Source organism: Sceloporus undulatus, chromosome 7 (genome assembly GCF_019175285.1).
Source record: "Sceloporus undulatus isolate JIND9_A2432 ecotype Alabama chromosome 7, SceUnd_v1.1, whole genome shotgun sequence".
Classification (NCBI taxonomy): domain Eukaryota; kingdom Metazoa; phylum Chordata; class Lepidosauria; order Squamata; family Phrynosomatidae; genus Sceloporus; species Sceloporus undulatus.
Genome location: NC_056528.1, coordinates 25407368 through 25427889, shown reverse-complemented (window position 1 = coordinate 25427889; position 20522 = coordinate 25407368). Strand labels below are relative to the sequence as shown.

At 44.2% G+C, this 20522-nt stretch overlaps 1 protein-coding gene across 5 annotated transcripts in view; it reads left to right on the top strand.

Moving 5' to 3' along the window:
• GATAD2A (GATA zinc finger domain containing 2A) overlaps window positions 1–20522 on the top strand; it is a 36939-nt gene that overhangs the window by 3133 nt on the left and 13284 nt on the right. For 3 of the 5 annotated variants that reach the window (XM_042479212.1, XM_042479215.1, XM_042479217.1), the window contains exons 2-4: window positions 10749–10923; window positions 13327–13402; window positions 18069–18352. In XM_042479212.1, the coding sequence (XP_042335146.1) occupies window positions 18078–18352 (275 nt within the window). In that variant the 5' untranslated portion in view covers window positions 10749–10923; window positions 13327–13402; window positions 18069–18077. Of the gene's footprint in view, window positions 1–10514; window positions 10623–10748; window positions 10924–13326; window positions 13403–18068; window positions 18353–20522 lie in introns of those variants that run through there. The other 2 variants (XM_042479213.1, XM_042479214.1) reach the window with 2 other exon arrangements.

The following is a 20522-nucleotide window of genomic DNA, read 5'->3' as shown; positions in this document are numbered from 1 at the left end:
AATCCCAGACTATTGGCAAAGGCGGCTGAGGCTTCTGGGAGATGAAGTCCAAAACACCTGGAGGGCCAGAGTTTGGACATCACTGCTTTAGAGTATTTGGGCCCTAAAAACATGTTTTGTAGTTGTTGTTGTTGTGTGCCTTCAAGTTGTTTCTGACTTACGGAGACCCAAATGTGACCCTATCCTTGGGTTTTCTTGGCAGGATTTGTTCAGGGGAGGTTTGCCATGGCCTTCCCCTGAGGCTGAGAGAGTGTGACTTGCCTAAGGTTTCGTCTCCAAGACGTTTTGTGATGGAGATGTGCAAATGTTCCAAAATCTGGACAACTCCAAAACGCTTCTGACCCCAAACATTTCATCCCCATTGCAGTTGCCCACCTTTCTTTAAAACAGCGGTATCCGAACTTGGGCCTCCCAGAGGTTTTGGACTACAGCTCCCAAAAGTCCTGGTGGTTGGGCCAAACTGGCTGGGGCTTCTGGGACTTGAAGTCCAAAAACGCTTGGTGGAAGAAAGGTTGGGAACCACTGCAAAGATGGGATCTGAGAAATGAAGATAGGAATCCCATCACCCTAATATCTTCTCAAGCGCAACATGGTTTGAGCGTTGGACAAGGACACTGGGGGACCAGGGTTCAAATCCCAGCTTGCTATGTAAACCCAATGGGGGACCTTGGGCAAGTCACACTCTCTCAGCCTCAGGGAAAGGCAAGGCAAACGTCCTCTGAATAAATCTTGCCAAGAAAACCCCACGATAAGTTTGCCTTAGGGTCACCAAAATGACTCAAAGGCACACAACAAACAACAAAATGTCTTCTCATGCTCCTGGGACCACAGTGTGAGAAAGCTCTTGCTTTCAGGACCCACTTGCAACCCATTCAGGAAGATGATAAGAACAGGATACTGGGATAAATGGGAATTTTTTTGCCTGGTCTCATATGGGATTTGGCTGATATTTGTCACATCTGGTGATGATTTATTTTGGGTACATTATCACGTTTGGGGTAAACTTTAAAAGTAATCCAAGGAGATTGAACACATTGGAATAGTGCAATGGGGCTGCTTTTGGACTTCATACTCAGGGGTCCTTAGTTGTGTATTCCTGCATGGCTGGGGATTGGAATAGATGCCCCTTTAGGATCCCGGCCAACTCTATAATTCTACATCTGTGAGGCTACATCTTGTGGATTTTGCTAAAATTGAACCTTTGGGGCCTCTGAGATATATATATATATATATATATATATATGTCTCAGACTACTATATATATATAGTCTTAGAGTTTTGGGTGGGAGGAAAAAAGTGTTTTAAGTTGGCAACAAACTTCTCTTGCTTTTCCTTTTGCTTCTGAGCTGTGGACTTCCTGCAGTTTTCTGGAACCAAGACGGAAGTATTAAGGTTGAATTTAATTGTTGTTTTTCTTTTATGCTTCTGCAGATGTCAGAGGCACAACAAAACCCCTAAAGTTCATGGGCCAAAACCTGAGACGGAAGGGTGCACCCCTGGTGATTATTAGAATCACAGAATTGGAAGAGAGCACAAGGGCCATCAGGTCCAACCCCCTGCCATGCAGGAACTCACAATCAGAGCATTCCCAACAGATGTTATTAAACATTATTGTTATTAAACATTAAGTAGCAAGAGTTCAAATCCCGGCTCGGCCATGCAAGCCCACTGGGTGACCTTTGGCGAGTCACACTCTCTCAGCCTCAGTGGGGAAACCCCTTCTGAAGATACTTTCCAAGCCCCTCCAGTGCTCAGCTCCATCCTGTGAGATCCTTGGATTTGCAGTTTCACAGGGTCTTGAGCTTTCCCTGACACAGAGAGCCAGTGCAACACAAAACTACAGATCCCAAGATTATGTAGGATGGGAGTCATGACTATTTAAATGGTTCTCCTTTGCAGGTCATTTTAAAAAGATGGATAACTCTTTGCCATGGGTTCCTGCCTGGCAGAACGGGGTTGGGTTGGATGACCCTTGAGGGTCCCTTCTGTGATTCTTAGTCCTATTTTTCTTTCTCTCATGGGTTTTGTTGTATTGGATGAGCTTTCCTCCTCTATGTCTTGGCTACCAGTTGTAGGAGTGGGGCAAGGAAGAGAGAAAAGATTGCGTAGCCGTGCCACGATGTTGCATCAGCGTGCGTTTTGTGTGTCTCCGTGTGTGTATTTTTGGCCGGCATCCCAAACACCTCATCGCTCACCTCCCAGCCCTTTTTGCTTTGCCCTTTGAACATCTGGATTCCTTTTGTTTAAAAAATGATATAATTCCAAAAATGGGGGCATGAAACAACTGGCTTCAAACTGCTAGGAAAAAAGAACAGGCTTAGCTTTAAAATTTGGGAAGAGTTTCCATGGATGTAATAGTCATGTGCGAATGTGCCAATTGTCATGTGCCAATTGTGTAGTTGGTTTTTGTTTTGAACCCGCTTTTTTGGGTATGGAAGGAGTGGAAATCTTGTGCACTTGTTGCATTTGGAAATTTGGGAGATGATAAATCCAGGGGGTTTTATCTATTATTATTAGTAGTAGTAGTATCCAGCCTTCCATGGACTCAAGGTGGCTAACAAAATTTAAATTAAAACAATACGAAGTACATATGTTCAATGCAGTCCTGACTGATCTAGGAAGCTAAGCAGGGGGGCTCCTGGATAGTCCTTGGATGGGAGACCACCTCCCAGGTGCTGGGGCCTCTATTTCAGAGGAAGGAACGGGCAAAAGCCACCTCTGAGTCTTCCTCACCGAAGAAAAACCTACGAAGTTCACAGGCGACTTGAAGGCAAACAATGCAGTGCTATCTGTTCTGGGAAGCTAAGCAGGGTCATCCCTAGATAGTACTTAGATGGGAGACCCCATCAATGAATCCCAGGTGCTTTTGGTTCCATTTCGGAGGAAGAAACTGGCAGAAGCATTACAAACCCTTTGAAAAGTTTGCCTTTCTGCAAAATAAGCTGCTGGTGGTGATGATAAAATAAATTAGATCTGGATCAGGATAACAAATTCTTGCCGCATGGTAAGCGTTAATAGTTTTTTTCCAAATGCCAAGGAGTTCCTGTCATCCGGAATAGTTTTGGGAGCAGCTAGGGTTAGTAATATAATTGTCACTCTTGGTATTTTTTTGAGTCCGGTTTCCTTCACACTTTTGGTGCCTACAATCCTAGTCCCAAATGGGTACTTTGTGTGTGTATTCATGGACCTGAAATTCTGGATTAAATTCCATGCATCTGCTAAACCCGGGCTATAATTTATGGATTGCATCTCCAACTGGAGACATAATGCAGTTTGACGCCGCTTTAAGTTCCTGGGATTTGTAGTTTTGCAATGTCTGGATGGAGCCTTCACGGCCAAATAGTGTTGGCATTTCCACAAACTACAAGTCTCAGGGATTCTCTAGGATGGAGTTGTGGCACTTAAAGTGGTGCCAAGCTGCATTATTTCTACAGTGGAGATGCACTCATGGCATTGCATTGTGTTGTCATTGTATGCCTTCAAGTCGTTTATGACTTATGGCGACCCTAAGGAGACTCTATCATGGAGTTTTCTTAATAAGATTTGTTCAGAAGAGGTTTGCCATTGCCTTCCTTTGAGGCAGAGAGGATGGATGGAAACGATAGATCAATAGTTAGATTGATTAGATAGAGGTTGGTGTGTGCCTTCAAGTAGTTTCCAACTTACAGCGATCCCAATGGGGGTTTCTTGGCAAGGTTGGTTCAGAGGAGCTTCGCCGTTGCCTTCCCCTGAGGCCAAGAGAGTGTGACTTGCTCATAGTGGATGGATGAGTGGAATCGATAGATTGATCGATTACATAGATTGATGGATAGATAGATGTTTCCTATTTATGGAGACCTTATGGCAAACCTATCATGGGGTAAGATTTGTTCATAGGAGGTTTGCCATTGCCTACCCCTGAGTCTGAGAGAGTGTGACTTGCCCAGGGTCACCCAATGGGTTTCATGACTGAGCCAGAAATCGAACCCTGGTCTGCGTTTTATCATTCATTTTTGATTAATACACATTTGATGTTCCATCCATTGTTGAAAACGAAGTTATAAATAAATGCTATACACACACACGTGTATATGTGTGTGTGTGTGTAAATAATAATAATAGATTTTATTTTTATCCTGCTTTTCCGCGATGATCAAAGCGGCTTACAGATTAAAATTCAACATAAAAATACATACATGCGTACACATACATACACACTATATATATGCCTATATATATATATATATATAGAGAGAGAGAGAGAGAGAGACATACAGACTATATATGTATATACACAGATACATATATACATATGTACATACATATATACACTGTGTATATACACACAGACATACATATATACATACACACTATCCATATACACATATGCGCACACGCTGTATGTGTGTGTGTTTATATATACAGTATATATATATATATACTGTACACACACACACACACACACACACACACATACAGTGTGTGTGCATATGTATATGTGTGTATGTTTATATGGATAGTGTGTATGTATATATGTGTGTGTATGTGTGTGTATAATAATAATAATAATAATAATAATAATAATAATAATAATAGAGTATATGTATATTATCCCTCAATGCAATCCTGTGTTACGAGAAATTAGTGAATCTATAGCATTCTTGGTTATTCTTCCAGGATAATCTGAAATTTTGATTTTGGGAGAGATGGGAAAACGGAGCGATTTTGGGCACTTCTCAGTGCCAATATTCATCTGCATGGTTCTCTTTTCTCCCTCTTTTGCCCCTAATTCAATTTGCAACCATTGATCTTAATTATCTTTTATATATCTCCTGCCATTTCCTGAGAGTGGAGCCTCAATCGGGGATCCTGTCATTAATCCGGATGATGTCATACCCCGGTCGAACCAATCGGGGTTGGCGACACGGTGATGTCATTTTACGGGAAATTACAGCCTGATGCAAACTCCCTCCGGGGTTTTATAATTATTATTTACCTGTAGACGGCGCAGGGATAAGTAAAACTTTAAAACTCTTTTTTAAAGTTGAAACTTTCATTTTAAAACTATGTTCTTGAAGGAATAGGGCTTTGTATCCTTCTAAGTGTTTTAAAATTTTATCTTTTTATTATGTATTATTATTATGTATTATTATTATTATTATTATTATTATTTGGAGTTGGCGGGCTTTGTCTGGTCCAAAAAACTTCAATTTCTGGCCCTTAAATTAATATATGTGCTAATAAATCCAGAGATTTGTCTTTTGGAGAAAGTGATGCAAATGCTATATATAAATGCTAAGTTATATATTATATGGCTTTCCTAAGGTAGGACCTCCGATTACGTTCTTTTTCAGGTTCGGTAGGAATGCTTGGCTTGCAAGATGGTTTGCGACGGCAAGAATTGCAGGAGGGAAACGTCCAAAATCTCAGAGCTAATCCCGATAATCCATCCAGTCTTGTTGTGCGCCTTCAAGTTATTCCTAATTTACAGTGACCCTAAGAGAACCTGTCATGGGGTTTCCTTGGCAAGATTTGCTCAGAGCAGGTTTGCCTTTGGTGTCTTCTGAAGCTGAGAGAGTGTGACACACACGTAGGTATATATGTGTGCCTTCAAATCCTTTCCAATTAATGGTGACTCTAAAGTCATGGGATTTTCCTTGCGAGGTTTGTTCGGAGCGGGTTTGCCCTTGCTTTCCTTTGAGGCTGAGAAAATGGTTGGGATTTTGGAATATGCAACCCATCTCCTCCTTCTCATATGTTTGTGTACGCCAAACCGTCCGAAAGCAAAGATATCACTCCTCCTTCTCATATCTTCATATATGCTGAGCCATCCGAATGCAAGCCAGATTTTTGAACCTTTTGGGAGAACATTTCTAAACGGCACACGGTTCATGGGACCCTTTCTGGCGAGCGATTTTCCATTTCAAGATGGATTGCATTCCTTCAGTTTTGCACCGTCTTTACGGGGAGGAGATCTGAGATGCTTGAAATAAACGGCACTCCTTTCTTTTTCTTCTTTCTTCCTGTGACGGGTCAGCCGGTGACGCGACGCCGGTGCCATCCGGGTTGTGCGTCTGCGCAAACATGTGTGCGAGTATGGAGAGGTGCGGCGTTCACAGAGCAGGCCCCAAAGAGACGAAGAGTGGGGTTTTTGGCTATATTTATGTCCTGGGCTGGTGCCAAGTTTTGTAGCGTTGCGGTGACCATTTTAAGGCCTTGACTCACGAGGTCCAGCAAGTCTGGAAATAAAGGACGAAGGTGGGGGGGAGGTCTTGCTTTCTGTTGGAAGCGGATTGGGATTCCCATCTTTTGGTTGCAACACTCTTCTGCTATGGGACATGTGTAGGGATGTGTAGGACTGCTGGCCCTTCGTATATACGGGTTTTTTTATCCACTGATTCCAGCATCCGCAGCATGAAAGTATTTGAAAATCATTCGCAAAAGCAGTCATAGAATCCTAGAGTTGGAAGAGACCGCAAGGGCCATCCAGTCCAACCCCATTCTGCCATGCAGGAACTCTCCTCACTCAAACATCCCTGACAGATGGCCATCCAGCCTCTGCTTAAAGACCTCCAAGGAGGGAGACTCCACTACACTCCAAGGAAGGAATGTGTTCCACTGTCGGACAGCCCTTACTGTCAGGAAGTTCTCCTAATGTGAGGTGGAACTCTTTTCTGGAGTTATATCCATTGCTCCATGTTCTAGTCTCTGGAGGCAGCAAAAACAAGCTCGCTCCCCCTTCAATATGGCATCCCTTCAAATATTTAACAGGGCTATCAGTCACCTCTTAACCTTCTCTTTCTCCAGACTAAACCCCCAGCTCCCTCAGTCGTTCCTCAGGACATGGTTTCCAGACCCTTCACCATCTTAGTTGCCCTCCTTGGACACGCTTCAGTTTTCTCCACATCCTTTTTGAATTATGGTGCCCAGAACTGGACACAGTATTCCAGGTAGGGCCTGGCCAGAGCAGAATACAGTGGCTACTACTACTACTGCCCTTGATCTAGACACTATACTTTTATGATGCAGCCTAAAATTGCATTGGCCCTTTTTAGCTGCCGTTTTTAATAATGGACGCCCATTTCGCCTGCTGTTTTTTAATGGGGACTTGAGCATCTACGGATTTTGGTGTCCACAGGCCACCCGGGACAAACCCAGCAGATACTGAGGGACCACTGTAATAATGACAATTATATATATCCCATTGTATTTAATGGGATTTAAGCATCAACAGGTTTCGGTATCCACGGGGGTCCTGAAACCAAACCACAGTGGATACCGAGGGTGCACTGTAATAAAATATTAATAATAAATACCCCATTGTATATGATGGGACTTGAGCATCTACAGATATGGTATCCATGGGGGCTGTGGAAACCAACCCCGGTGGATATCAAGGGCCCACTGTGGTGGTAGTTAGTAGTATAATAATAAATAATAATAATACCCCATTATATATATGGGATTTGAGCATGTAAGGATTTAGATATGCATGTGGGGGGGGGGTCCTGGAACCAAACCCCAGTGGATAACAGGGACCCACTCTAATTATTATACTCCATTGTATATGATGGGCCTTGAGCATCCACAGATTTTGTTATCCACAGGGGTCCAGGAACAAAACTCGAGCGGTAATCAAGGGCCCCCTTGTGAGTAGTAGTAGTAATGTAGTAGTAGTACACACCGTTGTATGTAATGGGACATGAACATCGATGGATTTCGGTATCCATGGGGAATCATGGCACCAAACCTCAGTGGATACAAGAGAGCCCATTGTATTTCTTTGACCATGACATAGTGGTTTCAGTCTCCGGGGAGACCACAATTCAAACCCCTGCTCTGCTGAGGGGTGGCTAACCTTGGGCAAGATCCCACTGTCTCAGCCTCAGAGGAAGGCCTGGCAAAACCTTTTATGAACAAATCTTGCCAAGAAACCACAGGATGGATTTGCTGTCGGAACCGACTTGAAGACACGTAACGACAAACCAAAAATGCGGATACTTCGGGGGACAGAATTCTGGGGAGAACCATAGAGTATTCTGCCACGGGAAGACATGCCCCAGGAAATAAAAAATCAGTTAGGCAAATGGGCCACAAATTCAATCCCACGTCTCCCATTAGAAGCACTGAGCTAGAATCTCTCTACAGTCTGGGAGGATTTGAATGCAGATCCACCATTTTAGGGATGTGGGGAGTTAGACCTTTGGACTAAGAAATGGAGACAAGCGAGGGCTCCCCCAAGGAGCAACAGAGAACTAGAAGCGGTGCCAAGGGGGAACCTTTCTTTTAAAACCAAATTGTTGAAACTTGTGGCAAACCAGTTTGCCACCCCCGCCGAGTCCAGGGGTTTATTGTGCTTTTGCAGCGACATGTCCTTTAACTTCCCAACCGGAAGGTCCTTGTAAACACCCTCCCTTACTGGGTTTCGCAAAAAGGAATTGCGACATGAGTTTAAAATCTGGGTCTTGCCCTTCAAAAGAATGGGAAATGGGCTCTTCAAAAAGGAAAACGTCATCTGCATGTGCAATTTTCCTGCCTGGAAGTACAGGTTGGCGTTCCCTTATCCATAATATTCCAAACAAGAGGGCCCACATTTGTGGCTTGAGAGAGCGGCATCCTTTGCTTTTTCTGACCGGTTCGTGTATGCAAACTTTGTTTCGTGCACAATTTTATTAAAAATATTGTATATAGAATTACCTTCAGCCTATGCGTATAAGGTGCATTGTTGTTGTTGTGTGCCTTGGGTTGTTTCTGACTTATGGGTGACCCTAAGGAGAACCTATCATGCAGTTTTCTTGGAAAGATTTGTTCAGAGGTGTGTTTGCCATTGCCTTCTCCTGAGGCTGAGGAGTGTCACTTGTACAATGTCACCCAGAGGGTTTCAGCGGTCGAGCTGGGATTCGAACCCTGGTCTTTGGAGTCGTAGTCCAGCATTCAACTCCACCGGGGTGGCCCTTGAGGACTTGCAGATTTACTAAATAATAATAGAATCGTAGAGTCGCAAGGGACCACGGTTTCATTAATTTAATAAAAGCACCCAATTTGCTAGTCCCCAAACTTCCGGTAGCCAAACTCATCAGTTGCTATGGACTGGGTGAAGAGGCTGTCCTCCAGTCTGCCTTGAATCTCTCATCCTTCGAATTCACAGACTGACCCTATCATTTCTAAGGAACTCTGACCTCGTTCGCACCGGATGATTGGAGCGCTTTGGTTCCACTTTAATTGCTGCGATTCATTCCTTTGGTTGGAAACCAGCCGGGGATGTTTTAGTTGGAAATCCCTGCATGTCATTGAGGTTACTAGATTACTTTTAAGGGTCCCTTCCCAAACCCTGTTGTTGGTTGGTTGGTTGTTGGTGTGCACCTCCAAGTCCTTTCCAACTTAGGCGAACCTGTCATAGGGTTTTCTTGACAAATTTCTTCTGAAAGGGTTTCCATGGCCATCCTCTGAGGCTGGGAGGTGTGACTTGCCCAAGATGGATTCTGTTTGCCCCCCCACCAGAGCGACTGAACATCCCCTTTCCCAGGACATGCCCTACATTTCCACCTCCTATCTAATATCCTCCATGTGACTTAAAAAGCATGAATTTATATTGAAGCCTGGCGTCATGGTTGGGGCATGCACTACAGAGCTATTATTATTAGTATTACTATTATTATTATTATTATTATTATTATTATTATATTATTATTATTATTATTATATTATTTCCATGGCCAGGCTGGGATTTGAACCCTGGCCTCCAGAGTTGGAGACCACGGTTCAAATCCCAGCCTGGCTATAGAAATATCATCATCATCCTTTATTATATCCTGCCTTCTCCCAAGGCGCTTACAAAATTTAATATATATATACAGTTAAATACATACAAAAATAGTATATTAAAAAGAGAATTAAATACTGCAATAATCAAAACACATCACCCACCGGGGGACCAAGTCACATTTCTCAGCCTCAATGGGAAACCCTCACTGTGATGCAAGAAAACCCCATGATAGCGTCACCATAAGTCAGTAATGACTTGAAGGCATATAGCAACAACAACAAATAATGAGTGTTTTTCGCTTTGAGGGGGTCAGGTCCTCTTTTCCTCCTAGAACGTCCTCCATTTTGCAGTGAAAACATCTGGTCACCCGCTGATGCAAAACGATCCATTTCTGAACCGAACCCACTTCCTTTTTTGTCCAGGAGCGGTCATTTCTTTTCCAGGGTGCAAATCACCCTAAGAGAAGGGTCCGCCGGTGTGCGTTGTGTGCATTCGTGTCCATATCTGGGAATGTGGCGTCCGCACGCATGCCGGACTTGGCTTATCTTCCTTGCAAACCCTGCCTCTTTGAACACAGTCCCTTCTTCCTCCTTTTCTCTTCTCTCTCTCTCTCTCTCTCTCTCTGGAGTCCTAAGGTCATTCCTGCAACTGCGCTCCGGAAGCGCAAAGCCAGCTAAGAGGGCAAGAAGAACCAGCCTCGCTTATTGGCTCCCTGGAGAGAACCAAGCCTCTTCTTCCCCTCCTCTTCCTCCTCATCTTCTTTTTTTTCTCATTCTTTTCTTTTTTTTTTTCCTCCCACCTCCTCTTCTGCTTTTTCTTTTTCTTCTTTCCGGAACGCCCACTGGAAACCGCTTGGCGTGACACTTGGGAGGCAAAGGTAAGCCTTCTTCTTCCCTCCACACCAAAGGATCAGATCTCCAAACCCATCATCATCATCATCACACACCACCAGATCTCCTAACCATCATCCTGTTCTCATTGAATCTCTTCTTCTCTCTTTCAGCTGGACTTTCCAAGGGGACCCCGGGAATCGGTGCAGTCGTCGGGCCGTCTCTTCTTTTTTCGCAAGAGAAGTTGACTCTCAGAGTTGGCCAGCAAGCCTTCGTGCCGGGAAGACGAAGCGAGGAGGAGGAGGAGGGGAAACTACGAAACAGGGCCAAAGCCTCCTCGCTTGACTGGTAATTTCCTTTTCGTAAGCACCACCAGCAGCAGCGTGGGGGAGAGGAAGAAGAGAGGGAGCCGGAAAGGTTGAACCATTTTCTTTTGGCACAGATGGCACTTGATCCTCTTTGCTTGGGATGATGCCGGAGAGCTTTTGGCAAAAGCCAAACTCCAAAGGGCTCATGCGCCGGATTCTTCCCGGCTCTTGCTCCCGAATTCTTACAGGACACCCCCCCTTTTTTTTTAAACCAAAACAATGTTAGACTTTGAGTTCTTCCTCGGCACTTTTGGGGTTCGGAGCATTCAGAGCCTAGTGTTGGTTTGTGCTTCAGGTTCTTACGGAGCACCCTCTCTTTTTGAAACAAAAAAATGAGAGTTTGAGTTCTTCCTCGGCACTTTTGGGGTTCGGGGTTTTCAGAGCCCAGTATTGGTTTGTGGTCCGAATTCTTATGGGGTACCCCCTCTTTTTAAACAGAAAAATAGACTTTGAGTTCTTCCTCAACGCTTTCGGGGTTTGGGGTATTCAGAACGTGGTGTTAGTTTGTGCTTCAGATTCTTATGGGGCACCCCTTTTTTGAAACAAAAATGATACTGTGACTTCTTCAGCACTTTTGGGGTTTGAGGTGACTGAGTTCTTCCTTGGTACTTTTGGGGTTCAGGGGCATTCAGAGCCTGGTGTTTGTTTGTGCTCTGTATTCTTACGGGGCACCCCCTCTTTTTAAACAAAAAAATTAAACTCTGAGTACTTTGGCATTTTTGGGGTTCAGGGTGACTTAGTTCTTCCTTTGCATTTTGGGGTTCAGGGTATCCAGAACCTGATGTTGGTTTGTGCTCCAGATTCTTATGGGGGAACCCCCTATTTGTTGTTGTTTTTTTTAATAGATGTTGAGTTCTTTCTCTGCAGTTTTGGGGTTCGGGGTGACTTTGATTCCTTCCTCAGCAGTTTTGGAGTTCAGAGATGCCTCCTAGTTTCTGATCCGGATTCATGGTTTGTGCTTCAGAATCTTATGGAGCACCCCCTTTTTTTAAACAAAATTTAGATTCTGAGTTCTTCCTTGGCACTTTTGGGGTTCAGTGTATTCAGAGCCTGGTGTTGGCTCACACTCCGTGCTCCTAATTTTTAGGGGGCACCCCCATTTTTAAAAACAAAATTAGACTTTAAATTCTTCCTTGGGCCCTTTTGGGGTGCCAGGGTTATCCAAAACCCGATTTTGGTTCTTCTCATTGAAAAGCCCTTTGCCCAGTGGTCAAGAGACTCTACATTTCAACCAAGAGAAGCTGAATTTGGATTAATTGAATGGGTAAAAAGAGGGCAAAGCATATTGATAAAATAATCTACACCAGGACTTCTGGGGCTATCTGATATGGGCAGTTTTGCCCCTCAAATGGGCCAGATGCTAAACATGTAGGTACTAAATATCAGGGAGCACCACACTGAGTAGCACCAATCTATATGATTTGTATCATCTGCTTGTCTGTCTTTGCCAGATTTCAAGGAGTAGCTTGATAAATGGAAATATAATAATAGAAACTTTTTTCCTGTGTGGCTGAGAGAGGGATGCCTTTGCTTTCTGACAGTTCAATGTACCCAGACTTTGTTTCATGCACAAAATCATTTAAAATATTGTGTATAAAATTACTTTCAGGCAATGTGTATAAAGGGTGTGGGTGTCTTGTGTGCTTTCAAATTATTTCTGACTTAGAGCAACCCTATAATGGGGTTTTCTTGGCCAGATTGGTTCAGAGGAGGCTGAGAGTATGTGACCCAGTGGGTTTTCATGGCTGAGTCGGGATTCAATCCCTGGTCTCCACAGTTGTAGTGCAACACCCAAACCACAATGTCATATTGGCTCTATATTAAATTTGTGTTTAGATTTGGGTCTCATCTCCAAGATGCAAAAACAGGCATTCCAAAATCCAAGCATCGTTGACTTTTATTGTAGATCATAGTCCAAAATAGTGACTTGAGCCCAAACTGTGGATCATGAGAGTGGCAGTAAAGTTGAGGCAAATGCAATTTAGATACTGCCAGTTAAAAATGCTTGATTTAATAAGCTGGTGGTGACTAACTAGGGTTTGTTGTTGTTGTGTGTTCACGTTGTTTGTGACTTATGGTGACCTTAAGCAAATTAATCACAGGGTTTTGTGGCCAGATTTGTTCAGAAGGGTTTTGCCATTACCTTCATCTGAGGCTGAGAGAGTGTGACTTGCCCAAGGTCTCAAATAAGGAAATGCCACCAATTTAAAACTTGGTGCTCCAGTGGGCACAGACTTTGCATCTGGTATGGCATGACTAATTTTGGCACTCCGTCAGTGGATGATAATAATAAAGCTTATTATTATTATTATGTGAGCTCCCCATTACTGATAATAATTCTATTTCTGTATAATCCAACACCCTTTTCTTCTTTTCTTCCTAGTTTCCTTACTGTTGGATTATATCTCTTGAGAAGACTGTGAAAACCTTTCTTCAGAACCCATGAACATCTGGGACAGGTAGGAGTGCCCTCCAGTTTATGTGGGGTTATTCTAATTTTGTTGTGGTTGTGCACCTTCAAGTTGTTTTGGGCTTACGGTGATCCGAATGTGAACCTGCCCTGGGATTTTCGTGGCTAGATTTGTCCAGCGGGGTTTTGCCATGGCCTTCTCCTGAGGCTGAGAGAGTGTGACTTGCCCAAGGACATCCAGCAGGATTCATGGCTGGGCTGAGATTCGAACCCTGGTCTCTAGAGTCATAGTCCAACACTCAAAGCACTATGCCACACTGGCTAACACATCCCTATATGAGCTCAGTGATAATCTTCTGGGAGGGTTTACTCTGTATCCCATCATCCCTGTTGGCCCTCCATGAGCCCAGTGATAATTTTTTGGGGGAGGGATTTCTATCCCATCATCCCTGCCAGCCCCATATGAACCCAGTGACAATCTGGGGATGGCTTTCTCTCTATCCCATCATCCCCGCCAGCTCCATATGAACCCAGTGATAATCTGGGGAGGGCTTTCTATCCCATTGTCCACACCAGTTCCATATGAGCCCAATGATAATCTTCCTAGGGGACCTTACTCTCTAACCCATCATCCCCACTAGCCCTTTTGGTGAGAATACTGGAGACAGGGACTTCTTGGTGGTTGCCTCCTGGACTATTGAATTTTCTCCGAACAGAGAGTCCTTTGGTTCTTTTTCTGCTCTCTTTTCGCTGCCAAGCAAAATCTTTCTTGTTCAAACAGTCCTTCGGCCCTTGAGATTTAATTTTTATTAAACTATAGTAAGAAAAATACTATTAGTATTAATATCATTATTATTAAGAATGAGAAACTGATACAAACAGCATGGGAACAAATTAGAGCCAACAAGGAACACTCCTGGATGCATCGAGCATGATCAAGAAATAGCAATGCAAATGGGCTTTCCCAGTATTTCTTTTCCGGTGGTTCCCAAACTTTGGTCTTCTAGATGTTTGGGACTTCAGCAGAAAGAGCAGTTTAATGGTGGAATAGGAAGGTGGCGGATGGTTGGACGGAGGTTGAATGGCCATCAGTCAGGAGCGTGGGATTTGTGGTTTCCTGCATGGCAGGATGCCCTTTGGAGGTCTTTAAACAAAAGTTGGGTGGGCATCAACCTGCACTTAGAGCCCACATTTGTTCAGAGGTGGGTTTTTTCCCTATGCCACAGCTTTTTCTTGAGGCCGGGAGAGCATGGGTTTCCAGGGCCGAGCCAGGATTCGAACCCTGCTCTTCCACGCTGGCCCTCAAAGACGTATATAACCTTTCCACGTCCAGGATCCTATATTGTTATTGTTTTGCAAGCAAGACATTCTCCATCTTTGGAGGTCTTTAAACAACAGTGTTTGGGTAGTCGAATATTCCTGCAATGGCAGTGGGTTTGTTTAGATGACCTTCGGGGGTCCCTTCCAACATGTCCAGGATCCCATATTGTTTTGCAAGTATGGTATTTTGTGCACTCCCATCCTCCAAACTTTGGGGTTGGTAGTTGTATGTTCTTTCCTTTTCTTCCTTCCTCCTTTTCTTTCCCCCATTCCTTCCTTCCTCTGAGCTGCCTGCCGACGGACGCACTGCGTGGCACGGGAAGGGTTAAGGTCTGCCATTTTGTTATGTAACACCCTTAATGGACATATCAGTGAATGGCATGAAGATGGCAGGGCTTAACCCTTTGTCTGCTGCAGCCCAGAGACTCCCAGCCAAGCCTATGAAGTTTTCCCCTTTTGATCCCAATTTCCCATTATTTTCCAACCCAATTCCAACTTGTGCATTTGGATTTCAGCCCCCAAGACATTCTTCTCACCACCTGCCTCATTAACATCCTCCTCCCTTCTTAGGTATATTTGTATTTTATTTTCAAACTTGCACGTTGAATAAAATACTGTTTATATACACCTATAAATAAGTGTAATAAAAGTTTGCAAGACCCTAAAATAAATATATAAATAAATCCACAGGGCGGAAGATACCCCAGTTGAAACTCCCTTCTTCTCTCAAAGGCTTGGGACCAGTTTGGAATTATTATTATTATTATTATTATTATTATTATTATTATTATCATCATCATCATCATCATCTATTTTGGAATACCTGTTGGTCCCTTCGTATCCACGGATTCTTTATAAGCATCTGCGGATTGGAAATATTCAAAGAAAAGAGAAAATCTATCTTTTTTAAATTATCGTTATGCCGCCTTGGGGGGAAGACGGGAGATAAATCCCTTATATAAATACAATATGTGTGTGTCTACGTATCTACACACACACACACACACACATTTCCAAAAGCAAACCTTGATTTGGCCATTTTATAGAAGGGATGCTATTAAACCGTCCCATTGTATTTAATGGGACTTGAGCATCCAGGGATTTTTGGTATCTACGAGGGCCTTGGAACCAAATCTCAGCAGATAGCAAGGGCACATAGTAGTAGTAGTAGTAGTAGTAGTAATAATGATGATGATGATGATGCCACCACCCCCATGTATATAATGAGACTTGAACATTCACAGGTTGTGGTATGCACAGAGGTCCTGGAACCAAACTCCAGTGGATACCAAAGGTCCACTACAGTAATACGAAACATAAATGAATTTCCCATTTAGATTTGGGTCCCGTCTCCAAGATTTTGTATCTGCAAATATTCCAAAGTACAGGGGAAAATTATCTGAAAGATTTAAGGTCCCAAGCATTTTGGAAAAGAGAGACTCAACCTGTTTGCGTATCTATACCCAGCTGGCCTGCCATGTCCACAGATTCTTTATCCACAGATTCAACCATCCACGGCTTTAAAATCCTCTCAAAAGATATAAGTTCCAAAAAGCACATCTTGATTTTTCCCATTTTATAGAAGGGATGCATTGTCTGTAATGGGACTTGAGCATCCACAGATTTTGTGGTCCTGCAACCAAGAGTGGATGCACTATATACATATGTTTGTGTGTGTGTGTGTGTGTGTGTGTGTGTGTGTGTGAAAATATTCTTTCTTCCCAAAACTTAAAATCCTACAGGACAGCTGTATTTGCAAAATATTCCAAAATCGTCGGGGTGCGGGGATCCTGAAAACTTCTGGTCCCAAGAGATTCAGATAAGGGAGATTCAATGTGTGTGTGTGTGTCTGTGTGTGTGTGCATATATATGTGTATGTGTGTATGAAAATTCTCTTTTTACCCAAAACATAAAAAAACCCAATTTTGCAAAAAGATGCAAGGCTTGGATGATGAGGAGGAAAACTCCGAAAAGACCTCTGGTCCCAAGAGATTCAAATAAGGGAGATTCAACCTCTCTCTCTCTCTCTCTCTCTCTCTCTCTCTCTGAAAATTCTCTTTTTCCCCAAAACTTAAAAAACCCTGCAATGCAAAAAGATGCAAGGCTTGCATTGTGGAGAGGACAACTGTATCTGCAAATATTCCAAAGTCTTGGGAGGAATACTCTGAAAGACTTCGGGTCCCAAGAGTTTTGGATAAGGGAAACTCAACATATCTCTCTCTCTCTCTCTCTCTCTCTCTTTTCCCCCAAAACTTAAAAACCCAACTTTGGGAAAGCTTGCAACGGTGGACAGGACGGCTGTTTCCGGCCAGCCTTGTCTCTTTTAAGGGAGCCGAGGGAGAATTCCCCAGGACTTGTGGAATGCCATCTGCAGATGCCGCCGCACGCATGCATGCATGCACAGCTCGGGTGTGTGTGTGGTCATGGTGGTGTGTCTAGGGTTAACAACCCTTTAGCTTGTTGTCTGGAACCAGTTCAGACCGGTTTTCGGGAACAGGCTTTGTCTCTCCCACTGAATCCTGGGAAAGGGTCATGTGTAGATCCAGTGATGTCATGGGATCACAAACTGACTCAGCTGTTTTCCCCCCGGATCCCCCCACCTTTCCTCCAAGTTAGATATGTATGTGTGTGTTTGTGTGTCACACCCAGGTATGCAACTCTTGAACCCCCCAACCCCCCAAAAAACAATCCCTTTCCCAATGTCAGTTTGTTCCTCCTTTGCAAAAATGCAAAAACCTGGAAAGCTAATCTCTCTGGGCATGCAATTTCGGCAAGACCAGGGAAACCGATTCTCCCTCCTTCCCCGATTCATTAAGACCTTGATTAACTCTGGTGCCTTAATGACGGCCTAATAATTAATTAATTAATTGAAAGAAAGAAAGAAAGAAACAGGTTCCCTCTTAGCAGTTGCATTCCTGGTGGTGCTTTTGGGATGCCTGCAATGAGACTTTGAAAACTTCCCAGCCAAGGGTTAGATTTTCAAGGACCGGTACCAATAAAAAGCAGGAAGAGGCCAAACTCTTTGCAAAATCTAAGACACCCCCTTCCCCACTTTCTAGAGTTTGGCTTTTCATTTTCTCTTGGGATCCATCTCTTTTTCATGTGCCAGTGGTTGCAAAAGGCCCCCAAATTTTTGCTAAAGGGTGCCACTTAAAAATCCAACTTTGTAAACAGATGCAACTTAAAAACCAAACTTTGTAAACAGATGCCACTTAAAAACCCAACTTGGCAAAAAGATGGAAGGTTGCACGGTGGATCTGGTCTACCGTTGGGCAGTGGGTTTGCTCTGAAAGTCTTTGTAAAATATCTCCGTATATTGTGGTTTTTGGGGGAGTGCCTAGGTGACTCATGTTCTGTTTCTCTTTTATTTCTGTCCCCCCGAATCCCTTTTCCAGGGCGCCACAATGACAGAGGAAGCTTGCCGGACGCGGAGTCAGAAGCGAGCCCTCGAACGGGAGATCACCCAAAACGACGTGGATTGTAAAAAGATGAAGATGGACAAGGGGTTGTTGGGGGGTCCGGAGGCCAACACTGAAGGCGGTGGGGACCTTAAAATAAAGACAGACCCCATCTCTGGAAGGGTCCCGGGATTATTAAAAGGAGGGGAGATGAAAGCCACCATCAAAGTCGAGGTGCCGACGACGGGGGACGAGCCGGTAGACATGAGCACATCGAAAAAGTAAGCAGTGGTACCCTGTTTTATCATTGTGGGGGTGCATCGTCTGTCACCCCATGGATCACGAGGTTGATCTTGCTGGAGAGGTGGCCGCTTCGTGTTTCGCACCCAAAGCTTGCACGCTTGGAGGAAGAGGATGACCACATGGATCCTTGGGCTGTTTCTGCAACTCTGGATTTTCTGGCCCCCAATTTGTCACTTTATACAGGTTGAGTCTCCGAAACGCTTGGGACCCTAAGTGTTTGGGATTTTGTATTTTTGTTGGGATTTTGGGATGTTTGCATCTGCAGGTAAATTGGAAGGGAACCCCAAGGGCCATCTCCACCAATCTCTTGCCAAATCACTGAAGTCGAAAACACACTTTATAAACAATCCATTTTGAGACCACTTTCACTTCCCTGGCTTAGTGCTGGGGAATCCTGGGAACTGTAGTTTATTGTGGTACCAGAGCTCTCTGGCAGAGAAGGTTAAATCTCTCACAAAATTACTGTTCCCAAAATACCCTAGCATTGAGCCAGGGCAGTTCAAGCAGTCTCAAACTGGATTATTTCTGCAGTGTATTTTGGACCTGTGTTGGAAGGGAACCCCAAGGACCATATAGTCCAATCTCCTTTTGCCAGGTTAGGAAAATCCTCTAATATATATATGTAGAGAGAGAGAGAGAGAGAAATAGAGGGAGAGCCAGTTTGGCACAGTAGTGGTTTGAGTGTTGGACTATGTCTCTGGAGACCGGGGTTCGATTCCCCGCTCAGCCATGAAGCCCCCCCTGGCCAAGCTACAGGCAAATCTCCATTGACCAAATCTTTCCAAGAAATTGTCTTAGGGTTGCCGTAACTCAGAATCGACTTGGAGGCACATGACAACAACCCAAACTTTATTTAAGTTTTTCCAAAGTACGAAAAGAACCCAGTGAAATTTGGTTCCTACCCAAATCTCTGATGACATGAGCAAGAATTTGGACAAGGAATTGTAGAATCATAGAGATTTAAGAGACCGCAAGGCCATGTAGAAATACACAATCAATACATATCAATTATTATATATACAGTTGGCCCTCCGTTTGCGCAGGGGATCCATTCCGGAGCTGCAGCCACCACCCTCCCATGAAAACGGAGGCTCCTGTGTATTCAAGCCTCATAGAATGGAATGGAGGTCGCCCCTGCATGCATAATCGAGGTCGCGGATTCGTGGGTTAGGAGGGACAACTCTGTGTGTGTGTATGTGTATTTGTTGTTGTTGTTGTGTGCCTTTAAGTTGATCCTAAGGTGAACCTTTCATGGGGTTTTCTTGCCAAGGTTTGTTCAGAGGAGGTTTGCCATTGCCCTCCTCTGAGGCTGAAAGAGTGGGACTTGCCTAAGGTCACTGAGTGGATTTCCATGGCCTAGCGGAGATTCGAATCCCGGCCTCCAGAGTTGTAGTTAACACTCAAAGCACTACACACTTGCTCACAATCTACCCAAGGAGCCGGTGTGGTGCAGTGGTTTCAGCATTGGGCAATGACTCTGGAGACCAGGATTCGAAACCCTGCTCAGCTATGGAAACCCAGTGGATCTCAATCTCCCGTCCAATTTGATGCAATGCCTTCCTTTGGGTCCTTCCAACCTCCTGGAGTTCCCTGGCTCCCCCCCCCCCCCAACTTTTCCAACCCCCGATTTTTGGAGATGCCAAGGGCTCTGCCGAACCCAGCCCACAACCACTGGGCCGGGATGAATTTTAAATATATCTCCCTGGAATTGAAAATGAGAATTCTTGGCCAACCTGATTTTCTGGGAGGGCCAGTTGCGCCGACAAAAAGTGTGCTAATGTGCATGATTTCCCCCACCCCACCCTCCAGGTACAGCGCCAATTTTAGCTTACGATGTTCCTCCGGTGCTTCTTTTGAGACAAATTAAAAAGAAACGGGCAGATTTCTGACCCTCCTTCGTAGATTGTGTTGACAAAACTTCCTCCCCACCCAACCTCCATTTGCTTTAAAATTACTGAGATATTTCTTTCTCTCTCGCACTTCGTGGAAACTTTTGGCTATAGTACAACAACATCCAGAATCCACATCTTGGTGCCTTTGAGTTGTTTCCGACTTATGGCGACCCCAAGGCAAACCTATTGTGGGGTTTTCACGGCCAAATGGGTCCAGATGTTTGCCTTTTCCTTCCCCTGAGGCTGAGAGAGTGTG